General features: G+C 38.5%; 1 protein-coding gene across 1 annotated transcript in view; it reads right to left on the reverse strand.

Moving 5' to 3' along the window:
* The window catches only part of dnah6 (dynein, axonemal, heavy chain 6), a 55,990-nt gene that overhangs the window by 3,215 nt on the left and 26,050 nt on the right, over positions 1–26,725 (reverse strand). Inside the window, exons 45-80 of the mRNA XM_067499205.1 lie at positions 25,478–25,609; positions 24,993–25,164; positions 22,942–23,088; positions 22,691–22,764; positions 22,430–22,584; positions 21,498–21,729; positions 21,245–21,397; positions 20,852–20,992; positions 18,184–18,426; positions 17,757–17,924; positions 16,722–16,957; positions 15,124–15,268; positions 14,719–14,835; positions 12,908–13,031; positions 12,587–12,783; positions 12,141–12,344; positions 11,437–11,562; positions 11,104–11,268; positions 10,452–10,519; positions 10,070–10,250; positions 9,677–9,856; positions 9,307–9,540; positions 7,214–7,349; positions 6,851–7,023; positions 6,358–6,548; positions 5,985–6,145; positions 5,527–5,615; positions 4,842–4,988; positions 4,576–4,714; positions 2,844–2,963; positions 2,576–2,697; positions 2,217–2,346; positions 1,946–2,073; positions 1,215–1,400; positions 440–512; positions 85–236 (exon numbers count right to left, since the gene is read on the reverse strand). Of these exons, the coding sequence (XP_067355306.1) occupies positions 85–236; positions 440–512; positions 1,215–1,400; positions 1,946–2,073; positions 2,217–2,346; positions 2,576–2,697; positions 2,844–2,963; positions 4,576–4,714; positions 4,842–4,988; positions 5,527–5,615; positions 5,985–6,145; positions 6,358–6,548; positions 6,851–7,023; positions 7,214–7,349; positions 9,307–9,540; positions 9,677–9,856; positions 10,070–10,250; positions 10,452–10,519; positions 11,104–11,268; positions 11,437–11,562; positions 12,141–12,344; positions 12,587–12,783; positions 12,908–13,031; positions 14,719–14,835; positions 15,124–15,268; positions 16,722–16,957; positions 17,757–17,924; positions 18,184–18,426; positions 20,852–20,992; positions 21,245–21,397; positions 21,498–21,729; positions 22,430–22,584; positions 22,691–22,764; positions 22,942–23,088; positions 24,993–25,164; positions 25,478–25,609 (5,541 nt within the window). The remainder of the gene's footprint in view (positions 1–84; positions 237–439; positions 513–1,214; positions 1,401–1,945; positions 2,074–2,216; positions 2,347–2,575; positions 2,698–2,843; positions 2,964–4,575; positions 4,715–4,841; positions 4,989–5,526; positions 5,616–5,984; positions 6,146–6,357; positions 6,549–6,850; positions 7,024–7,213; positions 7,350–9,306; positions 9,541–9,676; positions 9,857–10,069; positions 10,251–10,451; positions 10,520–11,103; positions 11,269–11,436; positions 11,563–12,140; positions 12,345–12,586; positions 12,784–12,907; positions 13,032–14,718; positions 14,836–15,123; positions 15,269–16,721; positions 16,958–17,756; positions 17,925–18,183; positions 18,427–20,851; positions 20,993–21,244; positions 21,398–21,497; positions 21,730–22,429; positions 22,585–22,690; positions 22,765–22,941; positions 23,089–24,992; positions 25,165–25,477; positions 25,610–26,725) is intronic.

Here is a 26,725-nt window from a genome sequence, read left to right on the forward strand (position 1 = left end):
CAAGCCATATTTTAAAAAGACTTAGGGAAAATGGAAAACGCTAAGTTTATCAGAATCCTTAAACATCCACCCCCACTGCAGTACCTCGTTATCCATGACCAGTTGTGCGCTGCTGGGCAGAGTGCGTAGAGCCTCACAGACTGCTGCCTGGTCTCTATATGCTGGCAGCACATTGAAGCAGAAGTTCAACTCATCAATGGGCAAGTTGTAATGCCTGGCGTGATTCTGAAGCACCCCTACAGGTGGATGAGACCATGAAAACACATATCCACTAAGCATATTGGTGAGTAGTTAAAAGCTAATCAAATATTTTGAATCTATATTTGGAGGAATAGTTAGCATGATCACAAAAATGTATTCTACATGTATTTATCTAATTTAATGCTGTGGTTCATTAAATGGAAAAATGGAAAACATTTTTGGTGGTACATTTTTTTACCAGTAAGAAAGCCCTGAGGGAAAAAGAATCCAGAGATCCAAAAAGATCTGGGCTGACCACGTGTGATCCAACTCTAGCAAAAGAGGAGTTGACAGAGAGAAAAAGAGGGAGAGATGTAAGTAAAAGTGTGTATCTTTAAATAGCTAAACTTTTTAATGCGTTGTGTTCAGTGTTAAACAAGCCATGGCACATTAGAGGCATCTTGTTACTTATGGGACCTGAAAGTGACTCAGTGACTTAAGTTACACTGGCGCAGTGAGGTTCACTTCTGATGTAGTGAACATGTGCAGTCTGACTCCGCTATACGTCACTTAATGAAGTCATGTAACACTCCCGTCTGTCTAGTTTGTGTATACATGAGATATGTGAGGGTGAATTTTGTGATTATGCAAGGCATTTGTTCAGACCAGTCTTACGGAAGAACAGCTTGAACAAGGGGAGATGAACCAAACGCTGAAAAAAGGGAGTACGGGAGGAAACAGACAGGGGAATGGTGTGTGCCTGAGAGAACATTGCAGAATGTTCATGTTTTTTGTGTTTTTCAGCTTAAAGAAGTAACAAACACGTTTAATCAAACACATCAAAGTCACATTTCTGTGACTTTCATATCAGTGTGTGTGTGTGAGACAGTGATGTGAAGATAAACTCTAACCAAGAAAGTTAATCCTGTTATCATACATTTTTCCCTTAGTATATTTAATTGACAAGTGTTTTTCAGATATATTCATTATTTAGGTGTTTGTTTCTGCTTGTATATGTGCATCCTATTCCAAACCTGAATAAAGGCAGTCCTGAGAAGCAAGTCCTTAACCCAGGAAGCCAGGGTTTTGAGAGAAGGGTAAGCTGAATTTGCCCAGTGAGTTGGGACCAGGTTGGAAAGAAAGCTTGTGTAGATAGAATCCATCTCCTCTGACATCACCACTAGACCTGCTATGGCCTTCTGAAGAGTGACAAGAGACACCTGGGAAACACAAAAGACAATCACTTAGCACAATGAGGAGGAAAGAAGGGCATAAAAGATCACCACAAGTCCTTTTTCTTTAAAATATGTTCAAAATGTGCCCACATTTTATTTCCTTTTGCTACATCTCTAATAGTAATGCTTTTTTTAGTAATGAAAGTAATAAACTTTAGCCCACGCTGTGCTCTCAAAACATAATTCCATAGGTGAAGCCAGGTGGTCTGGCCTCTGGTGGCCGTGGCTGTTTTGTGATAAAACTGAAAGTCACACCTGGGAGTCCTCCTGAAAACAGCTTCACGAATAAAACTATTTTTTAAGAATGCATTCAAGCATGCAAGAAATAAAACAGCTTTAGTCTTATTTCCTATTTCTGTTATTCTCTCTTGGGATAACTGTTGTGCCAGGTAAGTTGTGGGCTTGTATTTACTTAGCATCTCAGAGTACAACAATTACTTCCTTTTAGCCAGAAAATCTTCCTAAATTCTTAACTTCTATGAAATCTATGCCATTTAAATATGTGTGTCTATGTTTGCCTAATGTGTTACCCTAAGGACTCTCAGCAGGTTGTTGAATCGATCTGCTTCTTGGCCCAGCACAATTGTCAGGGAGTTAAGGCGACCATTTTCATCTCGTAGAAACAAAATTTCAACTGCCTCATCCATGTCCAGGCGCTCTGCACACAGACAAGCAGGGAGATAAATGAACACACACACTGACAGGATCACTGGTATCGAAATAGCAGTTTAATAGCAATGCATATTCTCAGAAATTACTCAAATTTACACTGAATGCGTCAAGTTGTGTAGGTGTATATACCAGGTAGCTTGGTTAGTATAGATTCTGCCAGCTCACAGACGATCTCATCATTACTTTTAGCTCCAAGTTGGGCGGAAGAGCGAGGAGTAACATCCAGTATGGTATTGATTAAAGTCATGGTTTCTTGGCGCTAAGGGGGTAAAGCACATGTTAGACACAAAAGTACAAACCCAAACACACACACACAAGGAAAGCCACACATACTTGGGCACCTTCATCCATATGATTATAACATGAAAAACACCATAAAAATCAAACATACTTGTTAAGATAGGGTTAAACATTTGGATACGTTTTTTTACAGTTTGTGTGGTTTTTCTGTAAGACACTGCTGTTATTATTGCAGTATTGTTTCTAACCTGGAAGGCCAGGTTGGCATTTTCATGCATGCCGAAGACCTCAGGATCATCTATGATTGGAAGACTCTCAATATACTTTCTATATTGCTCTAGTTCATCAGTCTCTGGGGCATAGTAGATACCTTAACACAAAGGAGAAAAGAAACATAAGTGGAAAGAAAGACTGCTGAACTTGCAGGATGGAATTCTACTATACTCCACAGTGATGCCATGGTCTTCTATATGTAAAGAAGGATGGAAAACAACTGCAAAGATGGTTAAATAGTACCTGAGGAGGAGTAGGTGTAGCCAGACTCCAGAGTATTAGGGGCAAAAAAGCCTTTGAGGATAGTCCGAAGGCAGCGTTGGTCCCAGGCATCTGTCACTCTGCCTCCATATGTGATCTCACCTGGAAAGACAGACACAAAGACAAAAACAACATTATTTCTTTAAAAATGTTGGAAGATGTGGTCCTTGACTCTGTCCATGTTCAAATTTTAGCCACGCTCAAATTATTCCAAATTAGCACAATAGAACACGTTCAGTGTTTTCCTTTTGCCATCCCATTATGCACAGCACAGAGAGGCAAACACCTGTGTGGCCAGCAGGCAAAGGTATTAACACAGAAAAGAGGTAAAAAATCGAGACAGGCATAACTGAAGTATACAGTAAATATTACCAAAAGAGCCAAAAGAAAAAAACACCATAAAAGGCACCTTTTAGACTTAAAATACATACTTTCTGTAAATATCCACAAAGTTACATAAGAGTAAGGAAAGGACTGAATAATCAGACAAATCTATGCTGACGCCTTTAGTAAGCTGCAGGCATGGTTAAAGCAAGCAGATATCCCCACCCCCCGCCTTTTTATTTTTTATGCCAGATAAATTGAGCTGCTCCTTCTAAAAAAAGAAAAGGCAATATCATACTTGGTTTGAGCCTAAATTCTCAAATAGTGTGCAGCTTTGGCTCTCAAGGACTGTCAGAATTAAGGATTAAACTAATAACACAGTAGTGTCATAGCAACAATGCGAGACATCAATTTGATGTGGTCTGCTCCACTGAGACACAATGCAGGACATAATCATTTAAAGGTGTAATTAAAAATTAGATTATGGAAACAAATGAACTTTAAAGATTTGATGAGTATTGTTAATGAAAGGGATCCTTCCCTCCTCTTTATTTATCTTTAAGTACTTTGAAGACGTCTGTTATGCAAGTCAAGGAAAAACAATATTAGTGTGACATAATTCAATTCAACTGAAATTTCATTAGTGTCTATATTTATACAAAGAGAAAAAGTTTTACTTTTTAAAACACATTACTTGATGAAAATGTTTTATAAAATTAAAAATTAAAAGCTAGTACAAGTGCTGTTTAATCAGATATTAATTGAAGTAAACGTTTTGGTAAACATTCACTGACCAACTGTATTTTAATTAAAAAAAGAAAATGCAAACCTTTAATTATGTACCAGCTAAGCCTAATGTAGTCGAACAGTCTTGTAATATACTGTATTTTGCATTCATGATGGTAATGATTTCAGGTAAACTAACTTTATTGTATAATTAGTTATATTTTGAAGGACCTAGTTTTACATAAATGAACTACATGTAACTACTATAATGACAGGTGTTTCTAAAATGTAGTCATTGGTATAAATGTGGTTAACACGCATGTGCCATTAATCTATTTTTATTTTATAATACAAGCTTAGGGGTTTTCATTTCTGTAAACATGCAGCTAAAAGGAAAAAAGCAGCAAGAGTTAACTTAGTGAGAATTATACATGGGATCACAGCTGCAGAAAAGAGTGAAATCAGGTTACAGAACTGTCCTGCTTTTCCCATTTCACTCAATGAAAAAAATGTGTGTGTTGTTGACAAAATAGCGTGTCACACACAGGCAATACGACAACTAAAAAACACCCATAACACGCAACAATAAAAAATGGGTAAATACATAATTCCAACATATCAACTTGTGTGCATGTACAAATTTAGATATGTGTGGGCTTCCTACCAGTGATATAGATGAGAGCGTCCCAGGGGATGGTGCCGCCTTTGCAGTAGAGATTAAGGTTGAGCAGAGCACACTCCCTGTCACTGTCATTAAACTCATAACGGATGTTCCAGCCCAGAGGACCAAACTTCTTCCGCTCCTGAAACACATGATGAGGCACAAATAAGAACAAATACAAAATGACAAGCATACACAACACATGCGACAGCATGCGAGAGTAAAATATATCAAGTCACACAAGGCAGTAATGATTATGTATATGTAACCTGGATTATTGCATGGAAGAAGCAGATTCCAAAGATAAGCTTCCTCCATGGACGTCCCAGAAGGTGGTCTTCAAAGAAATTGGTTGAGATCTCTGTGAAGGCCCGTCGCATGTTGGCTCGCAGGCCTTTAGGTGGCTCATTAGTCACCTGACATTGACAACACACATGTGACCACAGTGAGTCCTGCTAAAACCGCCAAAAGAATCGCCAGCATGGTTGGATTATCGTAATATTTTAAACTTTGTGTTATATGTGTTTCTTGTTATTAGCATCACACACACAAACATATATGTATCACATGCACCACACACTGAACATGAACCATAGAAGGCTAAAGACATGTGGGCACAAACTTCATGTGAGGATGAAGTTTTTATCTTAACAACTGAGTGGTGGGAACATAGGGAACTGCAAACTACAGCTTAATTGTCATCATCCAAACATAATTTTCTTGTAGGTACGTGGAATCTGCACTTTTGACAGTATCAAATGTAGGTTTCCCACTTAGTATAATTATTGTGAAAATATACATTGAAGGCATGTGGGTGTGAGGATCCTTTTCAGTTTTTCACAGCAGAAGTGAATACAACACATTTCATCTTATTGAGAACATTAATCCTCAAAAGCAAATTTTGAACTGAGGTGAGTTTAGAGTGACACGAGGTACTGTATTGTTTGTGTTTACCTTGACAGAATTTTGGAGTACTGTGACTGGGAATACTTTGGTAGGCATGGAACTGAGAAACAAACGAAAACTCTCATGGATTGCTGTGTCTACATGGGAACAGAGACAAACAAAAGAAAGACAGTTACAAAAGAAATAAAAACAGCTTGATATGTGACTATAGTAACTATACAGAAATCCCACTTAATGCTACTCGGAGCTTGTTACGTATATAAAACCCTTGGTAGAAAAACCCTGTTCCTGTAAAACTGCCCATTTATTATGACTAATTCATTTTTGTCCAGTAACTGTGCCCTAAATATAAAACTAAAATGCATCGCTGGATTTTATTTTCCGGAGAAAAAGCATGAAATGAGACGAAGCATGGCACAGTATCCACATCTGAAATTACCCTGCTGTTATGTGACCATGCATGTACAGTAGTTCTACGTAATTGTTTAACTGTTTATGTTACAAACCAGGCTCAGCAAAGGTTTTGATGAGCTCCTCCATGGCTAGCATCCAGGAGACAGCCAGATGACAGTTTTGCAGGAAGACCCAGTTGCCATTTTTCAGTGCTGTATGGATGATCTTCTCTGCTATTGGCCCCTGGCCTTGACCCAAAGAGATGGACTCAACTCTAACAGACAGAGACAGATAGAAATACCACTGTGATCACCTACATACAGCTGTTTATACTCAGCTTGGTAAATTTATGAGAAGGCAAAGATGGATGGAGTCTAAAGTTCCATTATTATTTTGGCTTTTGGTACAATATTTCAACTAGACAATATCTTTCACAATTTCCCTTTAGCTACACTTTAACATCCTATGTTCCTATTTGTTTTTTACCTGTCAAGACAGCCTCTTTCTTTCGCAAAGCGCTGAAAGGCACCCATAGGATCAGATCCTGTGCTGAGGATGAAGACCAGGGGGGTGGATGGGGACATGTCATTGTAAAGGTTTGCCAGGTCAACGGGAGGGTTCTCCACAAACTGTTTCCCCAGACTGACAATCACAAACTCCGTTGCTGCAAACACGACCTAGGCCGCAAACAGAGGAAGTACAGTATGTGCACAATACAAGTGGTAGAAAGGAAAATGTAAAAAAACTAAGTGAAATGAAGAAAAGGGACATAAATAGTAATCTGACAACCAAGGAAAGTGATGGTATAGGGATTACAAAAATAATAAAATGTAATAGGCAATAGCTAGTTTAACTCAAAAAGTGCACAAGAAGGCAATTTTCTAAAATCAATTTCCTTTATCCACATATGGATTTCTATGGGAGAGCAAAAGATAAAAAGACATGAAGAACAATTGTAATAGAACACATTTTCACTTACCTTCTCTTCCATAAAACATTTGATAAGAACTAGCTTCTGGAAGGCGCTTAACCTCTCATTCCAGTAGCCTCTGACCCCACTCCCCTTCTTTGTTTCTTTGGAATCCCCAAGGGGTGGCAATTCTGTCACATAATCTTTCCATGTCTCTGGATTGACAGATGCTTTAAAACGCCCTAAAGAAGAAGCAACTGGGATTTGATGCTAAAAAATCTTTGAGTAATTTTTTATGGCTTTACCCAATAATACTTGCACTCAGTGTTGTAGTTAGCTTAACCATTCTAGTTTTTAAAAATTTACAGATATAATATTTAAAATATGGTTGTTCTTGCTTGATTAGCCAGAATAACAAATGGGTTGTGTAACCTAGCTCGACGTGGATATGGGTTCTGGTAATTTCCTTGGAGATGTCCTTGAAGCAGGGCAATGAGTCCTCCAGCTCACAACTCATCTGCCAGTAAAAATCACTTAGCCATGGTACATCTGGTCGTTCTGGGTAGACCTGGTAGAAGGGGAAATCGAAAAGGAGGTGATTACAATAATAAAGAAAGGGGCTGGGGAAAACAATAACACACCTGGTACATAGAGGCAATAAATTTGAATTACAGTAAAGAGTATGATTCAAAACATCTACAAAATATACACAAAACAGATAAAAAGATACAAAAGTGTTTTTAGAAAGCAATCACAATTAGCCAGGGAAATGTTGTTAATGTATATATTAAAGCTGTGACACCAAAGACAGGAGACACAAACATGGAGGGGACAGAGATGAAATGATAGACAGTATTGGCATGAGGATGATGGTGGCCAAGCGGCACCACTTCCAGCCCTACTAATAACATATAAATGAGTGCCAAAAGGTGGGTGAACACAAAAATAAACGTTCAAATTTAAGAGATTTGGACTATTCTGAATTCGACTACACTTCTACAGACCTTATTTAGCCCCTGAAAGTTTACATAAGGGTCTTATATCTGACATAATGTGGTGTGGCTTTTACATATTGCTCAGAGCATATTAGCATGCTATATGCAGGTTGTATGGATAGCTGAGAAACAGAGATTCTCTCTACGTCTTATCTCTCTTTCACAGAAACATTTATTTTGTCTCCCTCTTAAGAGAAAGATGTTCTCATACATTATTTTGACTCTCTTGCTGTTGACACTTCTATCAGCAGGCTAAGGAAGAAAAGGGAAAGCCTGGATGTGACTTTGAGACTGGTCCTCGACTCACTCTCAACAATAGAGAGGGAAGAGATTGTCAACAGGCCGACCTGGAAGGATTTTTGAAGGGGAAAGTAAAACAACACCTTGTTTATCTGCAGTTATGAGGTGGACCCTGCCAACAAACTGTGACAAATTTCTCAGTTTTTGGCTAATTACAACACTCATGAGCCAAAAAAGAGGGGAACAAATTATTGTTTTTCTTCATTCAAAACTCATGACACAGTTAAAACTGAACTGTTATCTCTCTGCTCCTGCAAGCAATTAATTCTCATGCCTTATGATTTGTTCTGGCATCAGTGGAAAAATCCTCTTACTGCTGGTATATTCAAACTCTGAGTAGCTCAACAGATGTAATGCACCTGTTCTGCTAATACGGTTCAGCAGCTACAGCGCCTATATAAACTACTTGCCCCTTTGGAAGTTTTCACCTTTTGTATGAATTATGGTTGATGTAAATTGGGTTTTTTGACAAAACAAATTACATAAAAAAAAACTAATTCACGTCAAAGTGAAAACAGATCTCTACAAAGTAATCTAAGAGAAACAAAGTTCTTGTCTATACATTCTCACCCATCTCAGCCACTGAAGCTTGTGACCCCCTCAGATGAGTCATAGGTGTCTTGGTGGCCTCCCTTATAACCATGTCATGTTTCGTCTATTGCTTAATGATGGATTTAACCATTCTCTAAGGGATATTCAGTGACTTGTATCTTGTATCGATGCTTTTTTTGGGCTACCCTTCCTGCCTCAGCCCCCTTTTTTTAAAATCTGTGCTTAGGATGACTGTTTTGCAGGCAGTGTATGAATACATTTACAGAACAGAACTTAGTTTTAACACAGTGGGAAAGTTACACTATAACATAGTAAAACTGAACGTACTGTGAAGTTGTGAATGTACTTAGATTTTAGATTAGAAATTAGATTTGAGTGATTTAACACTGGTCCTAATCTACCAATAGTGATTCTGCTTTGTATGATACCTTTCACCAGGGTTGGAAAGTGTAACTGGCACTACTCAGTTGCTTGTAACGTAACTATTAACTGATCTTTGCTTCTTCACAGTAGTTTCATGTGAACAAAAGGATTTCAGATACACTGATTGATTTGTCCCCCACCCCACCAGAAATATTGCTTTAAAAACAAAAACTACTTTTTGTCAGTGTGAAATCAGAAGGCATTTTTGACATATTTCATTTATCAGTGTGTTTTGACTTGATTCCCTATCATTACCTTTTCCAAAGAAGCACCTGCTCTTAAAAAGTGCTGCCACTCTGCATCAGAAATTTCACCACGCTGCCTCATTATTTCTAAACACAACATGAAGCTGTAAATGAGCTTGTGCTGCTCGAAGAGGCCACGGGACACATTGATGTAGGAGTTGAGCAAGATCTGGTCCAGCAGGATCTGGAGACGGTCTTCTAACACACTGCTCTTCTCCGATGTCTCAATAGTGGAGTTAAAGAGCTAAAAAACAGGACATTAAACAGGTAGAAAATAATTATGTTACATTTGGGGTTATAGCATGTGCCTACTCAAAAATTTGTATGTAAGTATTATGGAAATCTGTCATGTAATATAAAATGTGGTTATGTTCTCTCACCTGTTTGAAGTACTTGAGAGAGAACTGGTACATAGGATCAATCTCAGAAAGACTGGCGATGACAAAGTACAAGACTGAGCCTTGGGTTGCCACAGGTCGGTAGCACTCCCTTGCAGAGTTGATCATCAGCTCAGTGGTCTCTGCCTCTTCCAGACGATGCTTTATAGCCTCTGATGTCACCTGTGGGGTAGTGGAAATAGAAAAATACAAAAAAAGAGGAACAGAAAAAAAAAGAACAAAAAAACAAAACAAATAGATGTCAAAATAAAGGAATAATGGTAACATTTTAGGAAAAACTACCTTTAAAGATGATTTATTCATTCATTTATTCATGACACTAACTGAAAGTAAAAGACAAACATACACCCAAAAATTGCCTAGTCCTACATTTACCTTTGACTCCTGGAGAGTCTGAACTAACTCTTCATTGTCAAGTATGTTCCCCTCAGAAGTGAAGAGAAGCTTAAGGATGCGGTCTTCGATAGCTTTTAGCTGGTTGCGGTCTTCATTGATACAAACAATCAGTTCATTCCTCTGCTCCTCAAGATGTGGACTCTCCAAGCGCACTACATCGCTGAAGTGAGGATAAGGGTTTGCAGGAAAACCAGGGTGAAAAAAAAATTGCGAGGAAGAAACATTTAATTGAGAAATCAGCAGCTAAAACACACAAATTGTGAATAGTTTTAATTATGTACATACAGAGTCATACTGCATTTTGTAAATGTGAATTATTTGGCTTGCATATGATGAGTGTATTTCATGTGTATCTTTGTACCTAAGCAGTTGGTCCTCCAAGCCAGATTTGGTCACAGTGAAATTAATGATTGTAACTTTAATGCAGACCTAAAAAACGAGAGGAAAACACACAGATGCAAGCACATTACACAGAAACCATTAAAAAACACTAAATAGACATCACACGCGCAATTCTACAGGTTCCTAAAACAATTAAACTCCTAGTTCAATCCCTGTATTTTGGTGTTTTTGTACAAGACTGTATCTGACAGTGACAATGCATATTATCCTGAATATATTCAAAAGAAGGCCAAAAGCCTTATTGCCATGTATCCAGTTGATAACTTGAGAGTTAATGTCTAAGAAGAAAGCTTCAAAGACAATTGTCAATTGGTTTTACACTTTGCTCTGTCAGTTACTGTTTTGGTTGCTGGTTTGAAATAACACAAAGTACACACAGTAAATACATAATTTTTTAACACCTTAAAAAAACAATTTCTGTGACATTGCAAGAAGTCAAACACTAATTTTCCCAGCTATTCCAAAAATAGTGTTTTTTTCCCCCAACCGTCAAAACAGCTGGGGGACATAGTTAGGAGGTTTTCGGGACCTCATTTAACAAAACACTAATGCCAACCAGCATTTTGATGTGTGTGTGCTTGTGTGAGTGTGTGTGTGCATGTGGTGTTTACCTCTGGCAGATAGTGCGGGTTTGCCATCTTAGTGGTCATGTAAAACCTGAAATTTTTGTCATAGTCAACATCTGAATCACCAAGTCTTATCAATGTCCGTCCACTGGCTACAAATGTTTGCTTCAGAAGGATGGGCTCCAGCGCTGGATCTAAGGTTTCCTTTAACTATCCAAAAACAGTACAGAGATACCAGAATATGAACACATACAACCCCCAAATTAAATATATGATCTTATATCAATCAGTACTATTGTGTAATTTTATTGATATTCTAAATGTATAAGAAAATAATTTTTTATGATAAGCTGTGTTCTCTATGTACTGTATTCGTACCTCCTCCAGTAGTACAGGCATGCCCAAGCGGATGGCATTCTCTAGAGTACGGAGGAAGCTTGGGTCTGTCAACTTGATCACCTTCAGACCATTTTTGGCCTCCTTGGAGCGGATCCATCGGTTGGCCTGAGGGGGAGAGAAAAAATTTGCTTGTTCCTAAACTGACAAAGGGTGACTAACCCACAGGTAGAACATCTTGGAAAAATCTTAGTACATTTGTGATGCAGCTTAGTGGGAGTACACAAATCACTGTGTCTGTAAGACATATTTAGAAATAGGAAATCTCATACATAAGTTGTCAAAATTTCTGTCTGTCTGCAGCAAGGTCGATGAGCTGGACTTAAATACAGAACAGCACAATTGAAGGGAAAAAGGAGAAGAAAAGGTTTAACAGAACAGCAGAGAAGGTCAGACTTGCTACTGGTATTCGCAAGAGTTAACGACGGAAGCTGTTACAATATTTCCGTCATGTAGGTTTTTTTATATTGAGCCATATAGCCACTGTTTAAAAATCACATGAAATCCATAAATGTTCTGAGACAAAAAAAAAATCTATGAAACAAAATGTCGATGAATGGAAATCGATGAATGGAAAATGGAATCATTGAATAATAAACTAATTAGCAAAAAATAAATAAATCAACTAATCAAAGAAATAAAAAGATTCTGAATAAGAACGTCTTCGATCCTGGTTTCTAGTTCACCTGATCCTGGGGGTCAATCATAAGAGGCCAGCGGCGGCCCTGGGTCACCAGAATCCCGTTCTCTGTAGAGACATTGTCACGAGGCAGCCCTTCTCCATTCCACTGGCGAATGACAAAGGGGTCACCCAGGATGTTGATCAGGCTGAAGCTGGAACTGATGGGAATGTTAAGGTCCTGGCACTGTATTGTCCACTGGTCAATTAGCTGAGGAGAGGAAACCGACATTCAAGTTAACTGGGTGTAATCTTTAAAGCTTTTAGTCCGAATTTAAATATAATGTATGAACTTAGTCTAGTACTAGTACTGTTCTAGAGAATGCATTTCACACGTAAACAGAACATTTGAGAAAATTATTGTTTTGGTGAGTGCAGTTTACTAAAATTGGTTTTGAGACTGAACAGTGTGCTCAAACTGAAGTCACTTTAAATGTTCTAAACTGTACCTACCAGCTGCCTATAGTGGGAAGTGAATGCTCCATAATAGGCCACGCAGGCAGCTGCAATGAAGACATTGCCGACAACATTGATGATCTCTTGTTCAAACCGGGCGACACTTTCCTCCCAACGTATCTGCTCATCACCTAGAGAAGAGGTTAGCTTCCCAGCCCTGGTCAACCGTGCCTGTGTCAGAGCCATTGTGCTAACTTTGGGGAAGAAAAAAAGTTGAATGCTTTTTTTTCATTAAAACATAATTGAATTACAGTAATAAATGAACAGTAATAAAACCTACTTTCACACTTCTACATACATAGGGGCACATCACCTTACCCAAATCCTCTTTCTCATTTATGCTGCTGTCAAACTGCTTCTGTAGGACCATGATCTGGTTCTCCACCTCCTGAAGTTTTTGCTGCTTTTCTTTTAGGGTTGCCATTGTCATGTCGAGCTCCTCCTGCATGGTTTAAACGATGGGGTGAAAGGGACGGAGGACAAAACTTTATATACAGTGCCTTGAAAAAGTATTAATACTCATTGAACTTCTCCACTTTTTGTCACATTACAACCACAAACATAAATATATTTTATGGGGATTTTAGTTGATAGACCAAAACAAAGTGGCACATAATTGTGAAGTGGAAGGAAAATGATAAATGGTTTTCAAACATTTGTACAAATAATGTAACAATGAAAAGTGTGGTGTGCATTTGTGTTCTGCCCCCTTTACTCTGATACCACTAACTAAAATCCAGTGGAACCAATTCCCTTCAGAAGTCATCTAATTAGTAAGTAGAGTCCACCTGTGTGAAATTTAATCTCAGTATAAATACAGCTGTTCTGTGAAGCCCTCAGAGGATTGTTAGAGGCCTTTAGTGAATTAACAGCATCTTCAAGTCCAAGGAACACACCAGACAGGTCAGGGATAAAGTTGTGGAGATGTTTAAAGCAGGGTTAGGTTATAAAAAAATATCCCAAGCTTTAAACATCTCACGGAGGACAACTATTAGTTGTGCAATCTACAAATCTGGTTTTTATGGAAGAATGGCAAGAAGAAAGCTATTGTTGAAAGAAAGCCATAAGAAGTCCCCACAAGCCATGTGTGGGACACAGCAAACATGTGGAAGAAGGTGCTCTGGTCAGATGAGACCAAAATTGAATTTTTTGGCCTTAATGCAAAACTTTATGTGTGGCAGAAACCTAACACTGCACATCACCGTGAACACACCATCCCCACTGAGACACGAGGTGAAAGCATCATGTTGTGGGGATGCTTTTCTTCAGCAGGGACAGGGAAGCTGGTCAGAGTTGATGGGAAGATGGATGGAGCCAAATACAGGGCAATCTTAGAAGAAAACCTGTCTGAGTCTGCAAAAGACTTGAGACTGGGGAGGAGATTCACCTTCCAACCACCACAAACATGCAGCCAGTGCTAATATAGAATGGTTTAGATCAAAGCATATTCGTGTGTTAGAATGACCTAACCTTAACCTAAATCTAATTGAGAATCTGTGGCAAGACTTGAAAATTGCTGTTCACAGATGCTCTCTATCCAATCTCACTGATCTTGAGCTATTTTAAAAAGAAGAATGGGAAAAAGTTTCACTCTCTAGATGTGCAAAGCTGGTAGAGACATATCCCAAAAGACTTGCAGCTGAAATTGCAGCAAAAGGAGGTTTTATAAAGTATTGACTCTAGGGGGCTGAATACAAATGCCCCCCGCACTTTTCAGATATTTATTTGTAAAACATTTTGAAAACCATTTATCAAATTCCTTTTACCTCACAATAATGTACCACTTTGTGTTGCTCTGTCACATAAAATCCCAATAAAATATATTTAAATATGTGGTTGTAATGTGACAAAATATGGACATTTTCAAGGGGTATTAACATTTTTTTCAAGGCATTGTACCATTCAGACAACATTTGGGCCATTTTTCATTTTGATCATTACATCTAATATAAGCAGAGAATCTCTACATGGAAAAAAAGACAATTAATTATGGACGCTTTGACTGTAATAGACTTTACAAAGAAATAGCAAGCAATGACAATTTAAAGAGTATATACTGTAAGTGATATCAATAAAATTCATAAAAGTTATTTACTGTGTGTGTTCATACTGCAGTTTATGTTACTGACCTGCGCCTTGGCCAGTTTTTCTCTCTTGGGGCCAACTTCTTTGAGAACTCTGGAATAAAGATCCATTGCTCTGACCCACATGCACATTGATCTGCAGGCCCTTGATACTTTCTCCACCTACCAGCAGGAACATATGAAGAATTACACTATTATGTACCAGATACTGAACCATACTGTATGATAATTCATAATTAGTAGCCGAGGTTTTTAATTAATAAATATGCATGCAATAGCATGTATATAGTCATAATCTAGTAAACATGTATAACTACATGTAGATGTAGTATTTTCCTGTTTCTACTTTAAATCCGACATTTGAGAGTTTGAAATCCAATTTCACCAAAATCTGTTACTCTGTGTCCTTCTCTATAATATCAGGAGTTTTGACGTAAAATCCAAACAGACCTTCTCAGGTACAAAGTCAGGGTTGTTTATGTATTTTTGCAGTTTCTGTAGGATTTGAGGCTTGATCTTGTCCTTGTCATAGTCTGTCAGACGTCTCAGGAAATTAGAATCTCCAAGTAACTGCTTGGCACCAGCCCAGTCTGGTCTGTAAAGAGAAATGAATATAACAATTAGTTACTTAGTACTTAGTTTATCTCCTGATAATTATTAGGTTGGCAAAACCTTAAAAAATGATATGTACCAGATGCTCATACTCAGTGGTCTAGCAAGTCATTACACATTTTTAACACCGTAAAAAGCATAACAAGAACACCCAGCCTGTGAATAATAATTACAATGATATAAAAAATGAAATACTTCTTTTTTATAACCAAAAAGTGCAAGTTATGGTATCATAAATGCTGTAAGTTTGCTCAGATGATCATAATGGCTAGAAATTACATAACACAGTTCAACAATAAGGCATCATACCTCAGGACAAAAAGAAACAAAAAAGGGGGGTCTAATCTACAGAGGTTGAGAACAGCCATGGATGCAGTTATTTTTATTCCAGTAGCTCATGATAACGATAATTTATCTCGTGATAATGTGACAAATAATCAAAATCCAAATGAAGGTCTTGGCTTCTGTAGATCACAACTACTGCCTTATCCTTTGAAGTTTGTCTGATTAAAATTGTGATTTTACTGTGGTTTAACATTGAATATAGGTTTTTTGGTTTTCTTTTTTATTCTCAAGCCACAGTATATGGTCATGTTTAGTTTCACTACGCTCTCTGTGGGGCACATTATTAACACATCAATATGTGCAGGATACTGATGCTTTCCACGGGCTGTGGGGTGCTGAACGTCAACTACTGCAACCTAATAACATAACTACTTCAGTAAAAAATTCATGCAGAAAAACAAAATACCTAATGTAACAAAACCCCTTTTTTTTATACCAACTTCGAATGATAAAACATCTTCGGAAGTTGAGACTTCAACTGTATTTTGTTAAACTTATCTTGTTATCATGAGAAAGATCATGAAAATATAATTTTATTATCATGAGAAAACAAAATTGTTTCCCTGAGATAACAAGATAGTTTTTCTGTTACCTTGACATAATGGCATAAAAAAAGATAACTGCACCCATGGTCGTTCTCTGTTTCCACAGTAAACTTTCAACAAAAATATTACACATTCATTAAGTGAAAGGTCTTAATATTTTAGAGCCATTACACTGTGGGAAGAACAGTGGGTAGTAATAAAAGGGTAAAACAGGACTGGATTTAGTGCAGCAAGGCAGTAGATTAATGGCTAAAAAAAAGTGTTGACAGAATGACAAGTGCAGTTGGAGGGGAATCAGGGGATAACGATTCTTCTTTTTATTGTGTTTTTGCTTTTTCATTAGTCAGTTTACATATCCTGGACAGACATGGGGTTGAATATCACACAATTTATTTAGTCCAGACAGAATTTGACACCAACTACAGATTTTCCATTGTGTTAAAATAAATCTAAACATTTGTTGAACAAATGAAATTTGGAAAGTTACATAACTAATAAATTCCAGAAAAAAGAAAAGTCTTGTTATTTAGACAGAAGCATACTGACTTGCAGTTGAGCAGGATGCAGACAGCTTCCATAACAGTCATGACGAGATCAGGGGGTTTGGTGAACACCTTAATTTCAGAGATGTCAGCCTTGTCAAGAGAATTAAGGGCCTGATTGGCACCTTCCAGTGCCGGGAGAGCCTCATCCAGGTCCCTCTGGGCATCATCGGCTATCGCCTGGGTGTCTTCAGCCTTGACTTTTGCCAAAGCTTCATCTCCTTTTACTACTTCACGTACCTGTGGTAAGGATATGTTATGCACATCATGACAAAAGTATGTAATTTTTCTTTGAGGAACTTATAGGTGAAAATAGATTGACTATAGTATAAATTACCATATGTCTCCCTTTCTGTCTCTCTCATACACGAACACACCACTAGGGCTACACGAGATATAGTTTTAGCATGCACACAATAGTCACATTGCAGGATGTGTGGTTTGTGCTGTTACAAAAGAAAAGAAAAGAAAATGGTTCTCATTTCCCATGACTAATCCGCAAGAGAAGTGTGGCTTTTAATTTTTAAGCGTTTCATTTCTCCTCTGCAAAATCCAGAAGCACATGTTTTTTTTAAAAAAACATTATATTCCCACTTCAGGACCGCAGAATCCTGTTTAACACAGATCAACTATTCATTCACCACAGATTGCTGTGATAGACTGGAAAGTGGATCAAAAGGACAGATTCTTCATTATTAAAACAATAACATGTCAAATAAAAGATCACAAAGTAAATAGTTATGATACCTTAGTAACTGTATACGTCATTTTAAATGTTCAGTTGGTCATTCTGTTGCTTTATAGTTTATTTGGCTTCCAAAAAACTCTACAGCTCCTAAAAACCGGTATCCCCACTTCATTTGAGTGGTGCTTGATACACTTTCAGACTTTTAAAACGGCGGCGATTTATATCTAAAATTTATTAATTCTTTACAAATAGGGTTAGCCATAACACACACACACGCGCGTGCGCACACACACACACACACACACACACACACACACACACACACAAACACACAGGAAAACACACACAGACCTCATCTGCTTTCTCCTTGTCGACAGCCAGTTTCTTCATGAGTGCATCAACATCAATAGACTTTTGTTTTAGGACTGGCTCCAAAGCAGACAAGTCCACCTGCATTTTGTCCACAAGTTCATTGGTTTCCAACAGTTTGGTCAGACCATTCTTCACACGATCCCTGGCCTACACACAAATACCACCACCAAAATATTTATTATACATAGTGGATAAAGCCTGCATACATCCCCTAAAAAATTTGAAAAATTGCATTAAAGACATAGCCAAACAGAATCCAATCCTAGAGAAAAATATTCACTAAAACTACTGATAAGCACTTCCTAGAGCAAGACTCTTTGTCAATGTCTGGTTAAGATCTTTACAATTGATAACTAATCGACTTAATACTACTTAATTATTCATCCATGCTGCTGGTTAGACTTACAAGCACTAAATGTTGTCTCTTCTCCTCTAGCATCCCCAGGTAGAGGTTGATGAGCTCCAGGTAGGAGGTTGGTGTGGTGTAGTATCTGCGTCTCAGCTCTGTGTAGAAGCGGTCTGCCATGTCAGTGGCACTAACATGAATCTCCACACACATGGCTGAGAAGTTCTGCTTCAGCTCCTCACTGCCAAAGCTCACGTTCTGAAAGAAGGCCTGGGAGACAGAGAGTAGTGCCTCACGGGGCCACTGGACATCAAAAGGACCAGAGGGTGGTGGGGAAGACACGAGAGTAGAGAACAGGTTAGCAGTAAGGGCAACAAAATGTAACTTGGGCTTTGAATTTGAATTTGTTGAATTTGAGCAATTCAAAAGAACGGTGAAATAAAGGCATACATTTTGCAAAATGCAATAATTCACAAAGTCAATATAAAAAAAATTACTTATGCAAGTTATGCGAGTTAAAACAAAAACTATTTAGTGATAATAAGAATGGTGGATGGTAGATAATAAGAAAAATGCAAAATGCAAAATGCAAAAATGCCACAAGAAAGTCGCAGTATGGAGTTATGTAAAAACTAAAGAAGAGAAGAAGACCCCTATCAACCAGATCATTTAAAAGCCATTAGAAATGTAAGTGATCATAATGCAACCACAAGGGGCACAAGCCAGTGTCTTCTTGTAACAGTCCCAAGTCTGGATAAATGCAGAAGATTGTGTCAGGAAGGGCAACTGGCATAAAACGCATGCCAAATAAGGAAAGTGAAGGTGTGATGTACAGTGTTGTTAGTGGTTATGCCCCACAGGTAGGATGTGAGTTAGAAGAGAGGGAGAAATATAAATTCTGGAGTGAGTTAGATGAAGTGATGCAGAGCAGAGGTGAGAGAATGTGATGCGCAGGTTTGGTCTTCAGGACAGGAATCAGAAGGACAGATGGTGGTAGACTTTGCAAAGAGGATGGAAATGGTTATAGTGAACACTTTCCAAAAGTGGGACACTGAGAGGACTGAAGAGACAAGACAGGACAAAAGGGAGATTCAGCATAAGGTGAAGGTAGAGGTGGCAAAGGCCAAACAAAGACCATATGAGGACTTGTATGCTAGGTTGGACAGTAAGGAGGGCGAGGTGGGCGAGGTGGGTGAGGCAGAGAGATAGAGATGTGAAGGATGTGCAGGATGTGATTAAAGATAAGGATGGAAATGTATTGACAGGTGGCAGGAGTGTGATGGGAAGATGGAAGGAGAACTTTAAAGAGTTGATGAATGAGGAAAATGAAAGAGAACAAAGAATAGAGGAGATGACTGGTGTGGAGCAGGAAGTAGCAAAGATTAGTAAGAGTGAAGTGAGGAGGATGTTGAAGAGGATGAAGAGTGGAAAGGCAGTTGGTCCTGATGACATACTTGTGGAGGTATGGAAATGTCTAGGACAGGTGGCAGTAGAGTTTCTGACTAGTTTGTTTAACAAGATCTTGGAGAGTGAGCGGATGCCAGAGGACTGGAGGAGAAGTGTACTGGTGCCCATTTTTAAGAACAAGGGAGATGTGCAGAGCTGTGGCAACTACAAAGGAATAAAGCTGATGAGCCAAACAATGAAGTTGTGGGAAAGAGTAGTGGAAGCTGGGCTAAGGGCAGAGGTGAACATTTGTGAGCAGGAATATGGTTTTATGCCTAGAAAGAGAACAACAGATGCAGTATTTGCTTTGAGGATGCTGATGGAGAAGTACAGAGAAGGTCATAGGGAGTTGCATTGTGTCTTCAGTAGACAGTGTATGACAGGATGCAGAAAGAGGAGCTGTGGTATTGTATGAGGACGTCTGGAGTGGCAGAGAAGTATGTTAGAGTGGTGCAGGACATATATGAGAGCTGTAAGACCGTGGTGAGGTGTGCTGTAGGTGTGACAGAGGAGTTCAAGGTGGAGGTGGGTCTGCATCAAGGATCAGCTCTGAGCCCCTTCTTGTTTGCTCTGGTGATGGACAGGCTGACAGATGAGGTTAGACAGGAATCTCAGTGGACTATGATGTTTGTACATGACATTGTGATTTGTAGCAAGAGCAGGAAGCAGGTGGAGGAAAATCTAGAGAGGTGGAGGTCTGCTCTGGAAAACAGAGGAATGAAACTTAGCTGCAGTAAGACAGAATAGATGTGTGTGAATGAGAAGGACCCAGGTGGAACGGTGAGGTTACAGGGAGCAGAGGTGAAGAAGGTGCAGGACTTTAAGTAGTTAGGGTCAATGGTTCAGAGCAACAGAGAGTGTGAGAAGAGGATGAAGAGGCGAGTGCAAGCAGGTTGGAACGGGTGGAGAAAAGTGTCAGGTGTGTTGTGTGATAAAAGAGTATCAGTGAAGGATGCTGAGGTTGGAGCTGCCAGGCAGAAGGTCTAGAGGAAGTGAGAGAGGACATGAAGTTAGTTGGTGTGAGAGAAAAGGATGCAGAGGACAGGGTTAGATGGAGGCACATGATTCGCTGTGGTGACCCCTGAAAGGGAACAGCCCAAAGGAAAAGAAGAAGAAAACTGTAAGTGATCATCTGTTTTTGTCCTTTACCCTTGATCAACATGGCCATATTTATAATTTATATTCTCTATCGTAAGATAATATGATATTATCAATAATATTCTTCATTTTCCCAAACTCACAACAAAGTATTCATATTTTGACAACAGAATAGATGTGTTACCTGCACAAACCAGTCAATAGTGCAGCAGTTGACCAGCGATGGAAACATGCGACAGCGGAACCTGAAGGAATCACCCACAGGACTCATACACAGCACAATGTGCAACTTCTCCCGTACACGAGAAATAAAATACTGAAACACCTAGGGGCATAAAAAAAAAAGAAGTTTTCAATATTTCTGGATCCTTCTGAAGGTTTGGTTAAATATATACAATCATAATTGCTTCAGTGTTAGAGTCTTACTCTTAATATGTTACATTAATGTTTAAGATGAGGTTATTTTCATGTTGCAAATGAGTACTCTGATCATCTTTATAGATGCACTGTCATACATTTTTTACTGCCTGGATGATATGACAGTCTGTCTTTGACTATGTGGTTGTGCCGTGCATACCTCATCCCTATTCTCCTCACTGATTCCTGCATCTTTGGCTTTGGGGCGGGTGGCAGCTAGTACATGTTCCAGCTCATCTTTTTCAAAAAGGTTTGGCACTTCACCAGAGTTCAATATGTTGTTGATATCCTCCAAAAACTCCTCCACCACAATCTACAACAGCCAAGTGAAAGTAGATAGCTGTGATGTAGATATGCAAACAAACAAACATAGACATGTCCACTGTTTTCACATTATTCAAGCAACTTCAAACCTGAGTGTCTGTGAACAGGAACACCATATCTTTGCCTTCCACACCAGCCATCTTGTAGAGTCTCCTCAAGTCCTCATGGAAACTGTCATAGTTATAGCCTCGGCTCAGTTCAATCTCGAAGCAGCGATACCCACACATGTGGGCTGCCAAGCGAGTGAGGGACTGCTTGCCTGTACCTCCCACTCCTACTAGCAAGGCATTGCCTCTCTCCTGACGAATCATTCGGGCAATCCTGGAAAATAAAAAGCCAAATTATTAATACCTGTAAAAACATTTATGTGTTTTGGAGCATATACAAGAACTCCTTATTTTTAATAAAACGCTTTACAGTATGTGTGGCTTTAAATGTGTTGATACAACACTGTTGATAGGCAGATACCTATATGCACACATATTCCAACACAGTTATTCTAAATATTACAGGTATATTTTCTTTTTGTCTCAATAAATTCTAGGGTTTATAACCTTATATTAAAAAAGGTGCAAGGCATTTTGTGCTAAATTTAGGCACAGTTTCCTAAATAATTAATCCAAACTTTTGTTTGACAGACCAAATATCGATGCTGTCTTTATTTGCTTGTTTTTACTGTTTGGAAAAAAGAACAATGATTTTATTTTAATAGAATTATACTTGTGTTGTTTTTTTTTTAAAGTGTAATTGGCATTTATTGTATTAGACAGACCAAAGAAGAATTGCTAGAATTAATTGTATGTCCCCTAGCATGGAGGCAATCTACACTTACTGTAAGAAATCTGAAAAAAAGTGAAAATCAGTTATAGCACATAACTAAATAATTCAGATATAAATATATCCTTTGCAAAGTCTTTTCCAAGGTGCTAGCTTACTTTTGTAATAACTTTTATTTCACAAATTGTACCCCACTTTACAAAAAAAATGAGAAACCCAGTAAAGCAACTTCACATACACGCACCTAGAGACATGCTCAATGGCATCCTGGAAGAATACCAGCTTGGTCTCCTTGGAGAAGGTCAGATTGTAATCATCAAGATAGTCCTGGAGGACAATCTGGATCTTACTCATGTCTTTCAGGTCTTCATACAGACGATCTTCTTTCTCTGCACCGACCTACAAGGATAATGAGATGGAGGGAAATGGGAAAAATGAATGTAGTGTAGTATAGAAATGACATGTTTTATAATCTTATCAAATGTTTTTTGTGAGACAATCTGACCTTGATGAAATCCCCAAATATGATGGGCTTAGTCACAAAGTATGAGGGCTCCAAATTAATACTAAAATATTTGCCTGGCAATATGAGAGAGGGGATAAAAAAGAGGAATATATTTCATGTAGTTGCAGAATAAAGAAAGATGCAAAATAAGTGTAAATAAAAGCAGAATGATATTCAGTACTACATGTCCATGATTCACACTCTTGGTGTGTGTGCGTTTGTGCGCTATGTCTTTGCGATTCAGTTCTTACTGGCCATTTCACAGATGATAACGTTGAAATAGGTCTTATCTTGGTTGTTGATGAGTCGGTCATGGAATACCCGCTGACACTCATGACAGAAAAGACGGAAGATCTGGTTCGTGTCTCTCACTTGACTCTGCTCACACTGTAATATGCCTAAACATCAACAGAGGGAAATATGTATACAAAGAAATTGCAATTTTCCACCTTTAGCTCAAGCCAAGACATTTTTGAAGAGGATAACTTAGGCGGTGTTAGCGTCGGTATTTTCAAAATAACAAGGTTTTGCTGGCCATCATATAATGGTAATGCACACATTTACGAGCGTTTACAAGACAACGGTGCACACAGAGAGAGGTAAGGTAGGTGTCAAATCATCTTTTTTCTAACCAACAATACTGTATACACCACGGCTGAATTGCTATTAAACTATGTGTTTGAATATTCCACACTAGTTGTATGGAACAAGTAGTGTGTAGAAGCACTGGTATAAGTCACTTCAGCTCACCTTCATGCTGTGATTATGCCTGCTTAAAGAGAAGAGGAGGGGGGGGAAAGGAAAGGCTGTAGAGGATGTGATGGTTCAGACAATGTGACAGTATGAGTCTGAGACAGAGCTTATAAGTGTTGGTAATGTGGATTGAAAGGGACCAATCACAGCTGCGCTCATGCTCTGAGGGGGATTTGTTTGCGTGAGTCTGTTTCAGCAAAGCCAAAATTTGGTTTATACTTATGAGGAAAGGTGTTGTGGTAAAGGTATATGTATAATGTAGAGATGAGATTGATAATATTGAAAACAATGATTCAGTCAACTTTGAGTGGATCCCTTCTCTTGATGGTGAGGATAGTGATTGTATAGAATGTTATGTGTTTATGATAGTCATAGCTTGCTTTATGTTAGGATGTCTATATCCATGAAAACAGCAATTGGTTTCCAGCATATCACTTATGATGATTAATTCAAAATCTGGTGAATTAACAAATCTGATGGGTCATACGTGTTTTATACACTATATTGCCAAAAGTATTCGCTCACCTGCCTTTAGACCCATATGAACTTTAGTGACATCCCATTCTTAATCCATAGGGTTTAATATGACGTCGGCCCACCCTTTGTAGCTATAACAGCTTCAACTCTTCTGGGAAGGCTTTCCAAGAGGTTTAGGAGTGTGTTTATGAAATACATAATACACAGTGCTCGGAGTCTTTGCTCTAATTCATCCCAAAGGTGTTCTATCGCTTTGAGGTCAGGACTCTGTGCAGGCCAGTCAAGTTCTTCCACACCAAACTCACTCATCCATGTCTTTATGGACCTTGCTTTGTGCACCTGAATTCATTTATTTGGATGAGTGAGCGAATACTTTTGGCAATATAGTGTATATACACACACTACATACTATGGTGTTCTTGTTTATGTTATCATAATATGATCACAGAGAGGGGTGTTGTAGAAATTATTGATTTTGTATTAATATTGTGTTAAAGTTATGTATCCTTCATGTATTTCTATATATTACATGTTGTTCTGATTACTCTCTTGGGGGACAGACAAGCAGATATGTGAGAATGCGAAAAATTACTGCCTCTGGCCTTGACCATGAAGATAGGAAAGTGTGTAAGATATAACAGTAATAAACAGCTAAGTAACAGGTAGTACTTTGTTCATTTTGCTAAACCCTCTTATGAGAGTAGTGCTATCGTATTTCGTATAGTCGTATTTCGGTGTTGGTGCTTTTATTATTCTCTTATACTTAATATGTAAATGTAATAAAACCGCTTAAAAGAATATCTTGAGAGAACCTCTGTTTTTTTCCACTAACAGTGACAATGCACATACACCAGGACTTTCTGTGATACGTCTTCCTTTTGTTCTTTTATATTTATGTCTTCTTATCTTATCTTTTTATCTATAACAATTATAAAACTCAATAAAATGCAAATTTCTACAACAGGCCCCTGTACTGTAGTGCCCTAGGGCTGTTATTTGTTAGCAGAGTGATGGTTGTTGAATAAACTGTGTGTGAGTCTTTGCTACAAACAGCTATGTTATAATGTCTCACCTTGGACACATTTGGAGAGGTCTCGAAGATTGAAGACATAGTGGGACTTAGCTGGAGTGGGCAGCAGGTCCACACTCAAACGGTTGTAAATCTCTACAGCTGCATCCACAATCTGTCCAGCACAGTCCTTCACCGCCTGGGAAAACTCACTGAGGAAACCATTCAGAATGGCCTGAAGGAAGGAGGGGAAGGAAAAGAGGTCATTACAAGCATGAAAGGAATAAAGTGTGATTAAAGAAAATTTGTAATGGAGACTGGGGGGAAATGGAGAAATGAAAAAGAGTAAGAGAGCAAGTGGTAGTGCAGGAGTGAGATATCATAAAGCAAGAGATACATGAACAACTTGTATTCTGGCAATATACTGTAATACGGTTGTTGAAGCAGTTAAGGGCATTGAGGGCAATACTGTCATTATTTGCATATCGTGCAGGTCTGGTGTGTGTGTGTGTGTGTGTGTGTATGTGTGTATATAAGTGTCTCCTCACTCTAAAGATCTGCTTGAGGCTGTGCTCTGAAGGTGTGGGAAGGCACAACATGCTGAAGTGGCGGATGAATCGGGGGGTCACTGGGTTGCGCCCTCCTCCCGGAGGAGCACATGCTGCTGCAATGGTCATTTCCTGCAGTGACAGAAGGAACAATCGATAGGAACAAAAGGAAAAAGACACAAAAATATGAAAATTTCACCTTTCAGAGACCTAATTATCAAATGTCTCCAGCTTTAATTAATATAAGTATCTCTGCTGGTCTGAAGCTTGTCATTCTCTTTAAATTCAAAAAATCTATCAGATCTACATGTGTATTTTTTTTCAAAGGACAAAGAAACCAACACGTTAGTGAAAGACAACACATTTACCATCTGAGCAGACAGGAGTGGGTTGGTGCATCAAAGAGAGGTATTACACAGGCAGGTGTAGAAATCTATAAACCCGCCATTGCTAGGTGGCTTATGCTGCACTGGTTTTGGTAACACTCCGGTTTAATGTTTTAGACAGTGTACTGGCTCTGACCCTGGTATACAGTGTGCTAAGACTAAAACTTGTAATTAAAATGATATTTCACAGTGTGAGAGGAGTGAATAGAAAACTATTATATTAAGAAAAATATTAGGTCGGTTGTCTTTTTCAGGGTAAATAGGGAAACAAATTTTGTGAACCCCTTGGAATCACCTGGTTTTCTGCATTAATTAGTCATAAAATGTGATCTGATCTAAATCCAAAAGAGAAGCAACGACATTCTAATTAAACTAAGGATACACAATGAACTAGAATGGTTTCTGCCACACCCATTACAAATGCTATAAAAAGTTAATTAGTCAGGAGTTAACAAACCTGGAGTCCAACTGATAAAACAACATTGGAGGCATGGGTTAGGGCTAAGGTGACCTACATGATAAAACTATTCAAACACTTTCATTGAAAGTTAAAATATTAATAGGGATAATGTACTTTATTAGCGTGACTGCTCCCAGTAGAAGTGTGTGTCTTGCCACCATTACAAAGGTGCACTGCAGAAGCTTAATAGGGTAAAAAAGACAGAGCACTAACAGCTAAATAGTTGATTCATGTTTGTGAACTGGTGAAACTAATGTGGAATTGTTTTAGAAGAACATGCAGCACTACATAGGTATACAAAGGAAACAGCATACATCATTTCAACAGTAAAGTATTCTACAGGATAATGTTAGGGTGACAATCTGCCAGCAAAACCTTAGTAGTTGTTGATTTCTAAATAAA

This window comes from Channa argus, chromosome 3 (genome assembly GCF_033026475.1).
Source record: "Channa argus isolate prfri chromosome 3, Channa argus male v1.0, whole genome shotgun sequence".
Taxonomy (NCBI): domain Eukaryota; kingdom Metazoa; phylum Chordata; class Actinopteri; order Anabantiformes; family Channidae; genus Channa; species Channa argus.